Source organism: Pundamilia nyererei, unplaced genomic scaffold (genome assembly GCF_000239375.1).
Source record: "Pundamilia nyererei isolate P.nyererei 1_Seehausen unplaced genomic scaffold, PunNye1.0 scaffold00034, whole genome shotgun sequence".
NCBI lineage: Eukaryota > Metazoa > Chordata > Actinopteri > Cichliformes > Cichlidae > Pundamilia > Pundamilia nyererei.
Genome location: NW_005187435.1, coordinates 3,825,452 through 3,835,354, shown reverse-complemented (window position 1 = coordinate 3,835,354; position 9,903 = coordinate 3,825,452). Strand labels below are relative to the sequence as shown.

Genomic DNA, 9,903 nt, shown 5'->3' with positions numbered 1-9,903 from the left:
TATATATATATATGAAAAAAGAAGCTCAAATCACTTTTTTCATGTTGCCCCTTCATTTGTGTCTCCACAGATCCAGAGCATCACTGATTCATCCCGTGGGTCTATCCGGCGTAAGAACCCGGCTGCTGTAACAACCCAACTGAGTGTGACTGAAGACCCACCTGCTGGCAGCAAGGAGGAGAAGCCCGAGGAAGAGGTAGGATCAACTTCTCCAGCAGCGCTGATCTCAGTTTGGAGTATAACGTTTGTTTTGGTCACAGAATTTTTTAAAATTTTTTAAAAAGCACCCTAGTGTGTTAAGATTTTTATTATTTAAACAGTGAAATGCAGACTAAAGGTAATCAAAGAACAGCAGCATTGAAGCATTCAACTGTCCATGTCTTAAAGGGGCAGTTTGAGATTTTGAATAATACCTTTATAGTGCTTGTATATAAAACTAAAGGAATGGTTTTATATACAAAGGAAAGGAAGCAACCTTTAGCTTAGCACAAATGTGACGCTAACCGCTGCTAGTGGTAGGGTCATGTTTATCATAAAAATATGTGAGTGATAAAGGTATCAAGCATTTTATCTAGCCCTTTGCAAGAAAGCAAGAAAGTATTTTGTTTCATTTTCCAAATATTAATCAAAAGAATCATCTAGAATCATTTGACTGCAGCAAAAAAGATGGATTCCCTTTCTGGTATTTTCAGTTTTCCGCTGAATTGATCTTATAGTATCTCATAGTATTTTCCTTTGAAGAACATTTGCATAATTTAATAGCCTTTAATATAAATAAAGCAGCATAAGGCTCCCTAATCACACTTCTCCTTCCTCTCCCTTTCTCTAACACTGTGGCTCTCTGTGACTTTACCTGCATTCCTACATTTCCACCTCAATTGTGACTCTTTCAACCTTCCATGTAATGTATATGTAAATCCACATCCGTCCACTTATCCTCTCGTCTCATAGTCAAAGTCGGCCTCTTCCCCTGTGTCCCCCCCTGCCCAGGTTCAGCTCATCCATGACAATACCACCCCGGCCAGCCCTGCAACCCCAGCCACTCCGCTGACCCCTGGAGAGGGGGCTCAGAGCCCAGGGGAGCAGGTCCAAATGACCTGGACTGAGAAGTGTGACGGCGAGCCAGCCAAGCCGCCTGGAGCAGCAACACCAGAGGGCATCAAAGACATCTTCAATATGAAGCCGTGAGTATTTTCCAATGCTTAGGGAACCTTTGGCTGTTATAAAACTGAACTACCCGCTGGTTACTAAGAAAAACAGAGCCTTGAGTCTCTTAATTGTGTTGTTTGCTTTCTTCGAATTATTGTAACACCAGAAATGGCTACTAATATAAGATTTAGGCTTGCATGCGGGAGAAATGAACTTCACTAAAGACATGAACAGTTTAGCACTGATAATGGTGTATTTCTCCTTTTGCCATGCTGCAGTGAGTGGGAGAACCTGTAAGTACTGAAGTCTCAATAAACGTCACTCAGTCCACTCATGTTTTATAACGTTCAACTCAACCACGTGAGCAGATGACAATCATTTTAAAAAAAATGTGTGACTGAGCGCCATGTCACCCATGTCTCCACTTGGCATCACAAAATTCTGTGTTAAAATAAAATGTCTGGATGCTAATCAACATGGATATATTTTGACTTGCTCTCTGTGACTTTGTCTATTCTCAGGAACCATTCCAATGTGCGACGTATGCATACAGCTCTCCGGCTGAATGAGGTCATTGTTAAAAAGTCTTCAGAGGCCAAGCTAGTCCTCCTCAACATGCCAGGGCCACCCAGGAACCGGACAGGTGATGAAAACTGTATCCTTTACCCAAACAGTAGGTTTACTGAATGGGGTCTCTAATATATAGGTGACAGAGGTGCCAAACACAACTAATCAGCTTTGACAGTTTGGAGTTGCATTTGGATGTCGGCTAACTGGTGAGAAAGAGATTAGAATATATAACATATATATGAGTTTGCATATGAGCTTATATAGATTCACCAGTTACTTTGTTATGTACACTTGTTTAGCTGCTTGTTATTGCAAATATATAATCAGCCAGTCACAGGGCAGCAGATCGCTTCATTAAGCCATGTAGACATGGTCAAGACAGCCTGCTAATGTTCATACTGAGCAATGGGGATGATAAGTGATTTAAGTGATTTTAAATGTAGCATGGTTGTTGGTGCCAATTAGGCTGGTCTATTGCTGGTCTATTGCCAAATAGGCTAGTCTGAGTATTTCAGACACCGCCAATCTTCTGGGACTTTCCATCTTTAGGGTTTACAGACGATGGCCTGGAAAACAGAAAACATCTCTGGGCCAAAATACCTTATTGAGGTCAGAGGTCAGAAGAGAATGGTTAGATGGGCAGAAGACCACACCAGATGCCACTGCTGTTAGCTAAGAACAGAAAACTGAGGCTATAGTTCACAAAGGCTCACTGAAACAACAGAAGATTGTCTGATGAGTCTGGATATGTGCTGCGACATTCAGCTGATAGGGTCAGAATTTGGCCACTTCAGGCTGGGGATGGTGGTTTAATGGTGTGGAGAATATTTTCCTGGTACACTTTTGGCCTCTTGGTATCGAATGAACACCACTTAAATGTTGCTCACCATGTGTGTCCCTTTATGACCAAAGTGCACTCATCTTCAAGCAGGATAACACACCATGTCACAAAGTTCAAATATCCCAAACTGGGTTCTCGAACATGTCAGTGAGTTCTCTGTACCCAGATGGCCTCCAGAGTTACCAGATATCAATCCAATAAAGAACATTTAGTATGTGGTCGAACAACTGTGTGATGCTATCATGTCAGTACAGCTCTCTGAGAAATGTCTCAGCTGAATCTATGCACAAAGAATTAAGGCAGCTCTGAAGGCAAAAAGGGGTTCCTACCTACTAGTAAAGTGTAAGTAATAAAGTGGCCAGTGAGTGTATAAGAATACTGTGTCATGGATGTGTAAGACAGTGTTTTATACATCTGTAAAGGTTCAGTTTCAAATTATAATTAAGTCTTCAAATGTTTAAATATAAATGATAAAATGCTTCTGAAATAAAATTCTGATTGTGTTAAACTTTGTTTATCAATCCACACACAATCATATTGAGTTTGGGCCTCGAGCCTCTATGTAACTTTGTGAACGATTTGAATTGTGTGTTAAAGCAATCTACAGAGGGTTTGGGTCAGTAAGTTAATTGTCTTGATTTCAGGAACAGTAATAATTTGTTATCAGAAACATTCTGTTTAATAGGTCTCTAAAGATCTAATTAGGATTTCAAAGCACAAACCATTATTGCAGAAATCAGAGAACTTTATAACTAATTTTTTCAGGCTTTAGTTTTATGTTTTTATTTTGTTTGTTTTTTTACAGTATATGAACCTAATTATGAAATATTTTTCTGGCAGTGTCCTTGCTTTGTTTACAACAATTTAAGCCATGAAGTCCAAGGAAACTGCTTGTAGACCTTTGTCATAAAAGTCAGGAAATGGGTATAAAAGCTTTGGGTATTTTCAGTAGCACTGTAAATTCAAAAATAGGAAAATGGAAGAAGCCAGAAATCACTCCACCTATATCTGATCATTCAGCCAAGCTTAGTACCAGACACCAGGAGATAACAAAAAGCCCAGCAGTCACTCTAACAGAGCTTCAGAAGTCCTTTCTACAGACGGAAGAACCTGCCAGAAAGACCACAATGTCATGAGCACTTCATCATTTGGACCTTTTGGGTTCGAGCAGCTAGACAGAAGCGAGTCTGACAACTTACTTGAAGTTTGTCAAACTGCATTTAAAGCCCTCTGACAGCATTAGGAAAAAGCTCCTCTGACAAGTCAAAAAGCGAACTCTTTGAATAGCACCAAAATCTTTTTAGAAGCAAGACGACAGTCATCTTTTGGACAGTTTTTTTCAAAGCTCATCTCAATGAATATATGGAGCAAACTATGATATAACACGAGTACGGTGCTTTAGTGGCTGCAGAACAAATCTGTGACTTCTCTTTACAAAACAGACAGACAGCTGCTTACAGATGCTTTCCATCCAGTCCGTCAGAACCCAAACAAATGCCAGGAAGAAAGTGATAAACGTTCCAAGTGTAGATGCCCGAGGCCTGTAAAACTGTACCTCCGAAAAACCTGGTTTCAGGTTTTCGAGGTTTCATTTTCTCATTATAGGTCATTAAGTGTAAAGTGAGCATCACAGAGCGAAAGGGGAACATTGTGAAGTGAGTGTATGAGCTGTTTCCTTAATCATTCTCTCCCAGATATGGAGTTTCTTGAGGTCCTCACTGAGGGCCTGAACCGAGTCCTCCTAGTCCGTGGAGGTGGTCGCGAGGTCATCACTATCTACTCCTGAAAGAGCAAACCCCCTCCCCTCATTATCACCCCTCTCTCAGCCCTGCTCCTGTGTCACTCGTACCCAAACCCTCTCATCAATGCTGCACCATTATTATATCATTCTTACAGTTTATTTCTATGACATAGTCCTCTCACACTCAACCAAATAACCCAGCTCAGCTTCAGCACCTCTCCGCCAGCTCCAACCCCAGCAAACCAACAAGCAGTATTAAACACTAAGCTACTCTCACTCCAGGCAAAAAACCTGCTATAAATAGTATAGGCTCTAGACTGAATTAGATGCTATCAACATTTGTTCTTGGAGACGTTTTTTGCTTTGCAAGATTGAAGTCTGCTACAGAAACTCGCACTGAGTCGCAGTGACTCGGTCAGGAGGAGGTGGTGATGGGGTCTGCATGGGTTGTTAGCTGAGGTGTGAGCACACATGCATGTATGTGTCTCTTTGCTTTAATCTAGGTAGATTTTATTTATTTTTTTCCCCTGTTCGAACACAAATGTGGCAAAGACACGGCTTCTCCACGGAGAGATCGAGAGCCAGATGAAATGAGATCAATGTAGGATTGTCTATTCGGTTCCCTCGTGGTGATCGGACACTTCCCACAGCGTTCCAGCCTGCTGTCTACGATGTGAATAACCGTTCAAGGCAAAAGACACTTCTACCCACAGTCAGTGTCACCTGCTAGAGGACGTATGTATGAGTAATTCACAATGGCATTTGAAAAAAGTGAAATGGCATGTGGATCAGACTTGCAGTATTATCTTTAAATTGATGCTCCACTCGTTCTGTTGATTCCATCACCTACACTCCTTTCAGCTCATTTCTTAGTGGCTGTTCATCCCTGTGGCCACTGTTAGTGCCAAAAAATACAAGGCTAGCTTAGTTTGTCGAGATTGACCCACAATTAAACTGTGAATAGCAGAAGCCTGGTGTGACAGCGGAGTGGGGAGAGATGACAAAGCCCCCTCTGAGGAGATTATCAGCGCCAGCACCCCTCGACCTCTCGTGTGGATCACTGTAAATAATGTACAAGCTCTGACGCGTTGTTCAGTATGAGTGTAGTATTTTTGTGACATACTAAAAAGATTCTAATGGAAAGGAAAAACAGAGACAGCTTAAAACAGCTGCTTTAAAAAAAAGGTTATTTATTTATTTATTTATTGGATTTATTTATTGGATGGCATAGGCTCCTTTCACTATGATAAGCGTCATTGTAACCTCGACAAAGCACTGCACCTGCACTGTCCACCACTGTGCGACGAGTGAAATTTTGATGATTTCATCAAGTTCATTAAGAAAAAAAAAATACTAAATGTTATTTTTTCATGTAGAGAGCAAATATGTATTTACGTTTATAGACTGAATTTACACATATTGATGAAATAGCTGTATATCATCTTGGCATTCATAGCTCTGCCACTGTTTTGCCAAACTTCAATACATTAAATGTGCCATATCGAAGTTTTTTCAGAGAAGTGGGAAACAAAATTCTGACAATTGAAGTTAGAGAGAACAAAGTGTCATTAAAAAAAAAAAGGTAAAAGGAGGCGTCTACGGGAAACTAGCATGGTGATGACACTGTAGTTGGAACTTCACCCTATAGATAATTAAAGAATACATGTTCAGCCCTCCATAAAACGTCCAGCTGTTGTCGATATCTGCTCTTGCTGAGTTGAGTTTTTGAACATCTATTGGTTATTTGTTTATAGGGTCTAGCCTAAATAAATAGAGAGGACAATGGCTTCTGTAGCTACTCACTTTGTCCACAAGAATGAACTCTATGCAGTAGACTACTCTCCAGTGAGATTTTCTATCCTATTTGATTGGTTGTGAACAAATCATATTTACGTTTGAAGAAGAGTGCATTTTTGAAGGAATGTGCAATGGTTGAAATCTGGGCTCGCGTGATCACGTTATTTATTTTTTTACACATATATTTTGTATATGTAGATTTCGTAAGTCTTATAAAATCCAAAATCATCTCACTCTGACCAAGGACAGCTGTCACTTTACTTTGATTGCTCCTGTTTCTTTTCTTAAAGAAACTGTTTTTGGTCATTTGCACTTCTAGTAGAAATATACAGTAAATATAAATAAACATATATATATATATATAAAAAATATATATACAGTATATACGATATAGGGAAGCAAAACAAATTAGTTTCTAGAACTATTTACAAACAGTATTAAATGTTTTTAGTGTTGCTTGAATGTCGGACCATATGTTGTGAATGCTGCTAGTATCTATAGATTTATTTGTACTGTAAATAGAGATGAGATAAATCAACATTAAAGATATAGTAAAAAGGGTATAGACATACATATCAGCGGTGGTAGCGGTGGTTATCTAACAAGACACGGCTGTACCTGTACACATTTGGCCCGTGATCTCTCGACAGGGTTAGCTTTCTGTTTTATTAGAAAACTATACTGAATATCTTGATGCAATATTATAACTGAGGGCAAAACCGTCACCCTTTATTGTCTTTTCTAAAACGTGCTCTCGAAATTACTATTTTTAATCCCCTGAGTAAAGCGAACCAGTTTTCGGGGAACACGTTTTCTGTTTAGCGCTTTTAAAGAAACCGAGTGGAATTGCCAAAACATTAAAACATGAATATTTGTTTTGAGACTTTTAAACACACCTACCTGTGACACCTGAAGACAAGTAGCCCACTCCTAGTTTCAAAGATTTCTCTGTGCCAAGTGATGAAGAATTTATTTATTATGCTTGTCACAAAAAAGGGGGGAGGGGGTTGTTTGACACTCACCTGTTTTTGAAGAACATGGTTATTTTGGGATTGTCTCTACAACATTGCCTGCATCAACTGAGCCTTTTAAATTTATTCAAAAGAAAAGATATCTGATGTTTATTGGAGAAGTTTATTGGAAATAAATTTAGTTATGGAATTATAAATGTTTTATAATTGCTGTTTGCATGGTACCATGTGGCAATATTTGTTTTAGTGATTTTATATCGTGATGACTTACATGTTTTAAGGTGCAGAGTCGGAGTGGTGGAGAAAGGTGTCAAACATTCTCAATGAGTTTCCGATTTTGAGAACTCAGGAGTGTTGCCGCACAGTCGGCAGCATGGTTTAACATTGAAAATAAGTTTGTTTTTTTTGCAAAAAACTCAAACAAAAAACAAAAACAAAATAGGAAAAAGTATGAGTTCACTATATTGTTAATCGTTATATTTCAATCTCGCTCAAGTAGTCTTATGTAATGTGATAGAAGATTTTGAGTTTGCAAATAGACGAGCCTTGGGAATAGTCATTTCACATTTTTGTAAATATGAATATCACAAATCAAGGACACTGTAATCTGCTAGTGTTGTCTTTTGTTGTACACTGTTCTATCACTGTGGGCAAAGTCTTAGAGTTTTGTAAGATTATGTGCAATATTGTTCTCATATTGGTATTTTTTTTTTCCCATTTTGTCATAATTTCAGTTTATATAAATAACTGGAGATGTCAGCAGTCTCTTAAATTTTTAGAGTGTTTGTCACCAGGTCTTTTGGACCAGAAAAACCTAAAGTGTTTAACCAAAATGTGGCAGAGGCAGCACAGCACTTTACACTGACGGGCACTCTGTGATAGAGGGGTCGGATGGCAAAAGAGCCAGCCCGCTCTGCACAGACTCTGTCCCACAGTGATCCCTGGTGGCACAAGAGTGTATTTACAGCCAGCTCTGGCGGTCTGACAGCTCAGACTAAAAAGAATAAATAAATATCATGAAATCCCATCATCTTGCTGCGGTTCCCAGCTGCAACAGTTCAGATTATTAATTTTGTTACATCTTATCATTTGACCGTTTTCTTGGACATTTTTAGCATGCATCACTTTTTTTCTTTCCTTTTTTTCCTTGCCAAACTTCTTTAAAAGAATAATAGTAACTGTTAAATTTCTAGTGCTTGTCACTCAATCTGTGAGGTGAGCCTTCCCAGAATTCCCCCTCAACCCCACTGCTCAGCCCTTCTGCCCCAGCTCCCTGGTCTCCCCCATCCCAACCACGAAAATCCACCCCAGCTCTGTATTTTAAATGTGACTGCAGTATAATTCTGAGAAATGATCAAAGAATATAAAACTCGCGCTTCCAAACCTGGTACAGGCTCTGCTTGGACAAGGTGCGATAGTCGATTTAAAAACCAGCACGTCCCTCTCCCCCCTGAACTGATCCGTGATTTAGATCAGATCTTTCACCTGCACAACTGTAGCATGAGGCAAACTTGCCAGTGATCATTACCCAGTCTCCATCCTAAAATGGATATTAAGGGCTCTGAAACACATCTGTTACTGGGTTGAGGAGGCTGTCGTGTTAAGACACCAACAGAGAAGTACAAAACTAATCCCAGATTATTGCAGACGGGGGGCACACAGTCTGTAGCTGAAATAAGATCCTACCCCCTCAATATTATCTTCACAGAAGCATCAGATGTGCCTGATATGGAAGGTAATGCAACAGCTGCACTTACATTTCACACAGTCGATCTCTCTGGGAGTCAGATGAGAAAAACTCAAGCGGCTATTCATGCAGTGCAAGCAGAGCCCCACTCCGGTTATGTTGTGTAACTCAGTGCATGCATGCAACTACCCCGAACAAGGTGTTTTGAAAATATATTGGGTGTTTGTGGTATAAAAGTATTTTGTTTATATCAGACACTTTTGTTTGTAGTAGTAGAATATTTTTCCTTAGCACTGGCCCATTGTATCCCAGGATGAATATTATTCTAGTATGAGATTCTATTTTTTATGGTAGATCTGTTGACATGGTCCTCTCATTGTGTCTAATAGCTGGAGATGAAGTGATTACCAAAGTATATTTCAGTTAACTACATAAATGAGTGTGAAAATGTGTGCTCCAGTGAATTAGATGAAGACATGTGCAAATTGTTTACCTTCTTATCAAAATTTGTAGCAAATGTCACTCCCCTGAGAATACTGTTTCAACAAGGTAAAACAAAGAACACTGGACGTGCCAAGGTATTATAGGAGACGCCTGCTAATTTTTATTTTTAAATGTTTGAAAAAGCAGTAAGTCTGCTGCCTGTCCAAAACTGGTGATGTACCTCTTTTCAGTCACCAGTTTTGGTTTTATTCAGTGTATTGTTAGAAGTATTTCCAACTACCAAAACGGATTTGCTATTTAGGCTTTCAAATGACCTTAAGAGGACAAGTTGTGCATTTTGGGAAGGGCACAGGTATTGGTTTATTGCATTTTGTGCAATAAACCAATTACGGCTTTATCAAAAGGTATATCCATCTACCAGCATCTCTGAAGCTCAAAACTAACACGCATCTAGTTTCCGTGATTGCTACTTCAAACAAGGCTTAAAAACATCATTTGTGAAAGGACTGTCTGGGCGTTAGTAAGTTGCTGGTCTTGACTAAGAAAGAGCAGAGTATGTAATCTGTCATTACAAACATTGTTTTTCTGTACAGTTTAAATAAGGGGTATACACAAGTACTCCGCTTTAACAAATGCCCAGTTTCATTTGAACGATTCAGGTATTGGAGATTTGAGTTTTTCTGCTACGGACTCTCTTATCACT

General features: G+C 39.4%; 1 protein-coding gene across 3 annotated transcripts in view; it reads left to right on the top strand.

Moving 5' to 3' along the window:
* Positions 1–8,521, top strand: part of slc12a5a (solute carrier family 12 member 5a) — a 178,877-nt gene extending 170,356 nt beyond the window's left edge. For 2 of the 3 annotated variants that reach the window (XM_013909971.1, XM_013909972.1), the window contains exons 22-26: positions 71–196; positions 952–1,184; positions 1,428–1,442; positions 1,671–1,804; positions 4,255–8,521. In XM_013909971.1, the coding sequence (XP_013765425.1) occupies positions 71–196; positions 952–1,184; positions 1,428–1,442; positions 1,671–1,804; positions 4,255–4,346 (600 nt within the window). In that variant the 3' untranslated portion in view covers positions 4,347–8,521. The remainder of the gene's footprint in view (positions 1–70; positions 197–951; positions 1,185–1,427; positions 1,443–1,670; positions 1,805–4,254) is intronic. The other variant, XM_005729817.1, reaches the window with a different exon arrangement.
* Positions 8,522–9,903: the final 1,382 nt, after the last annotated feature.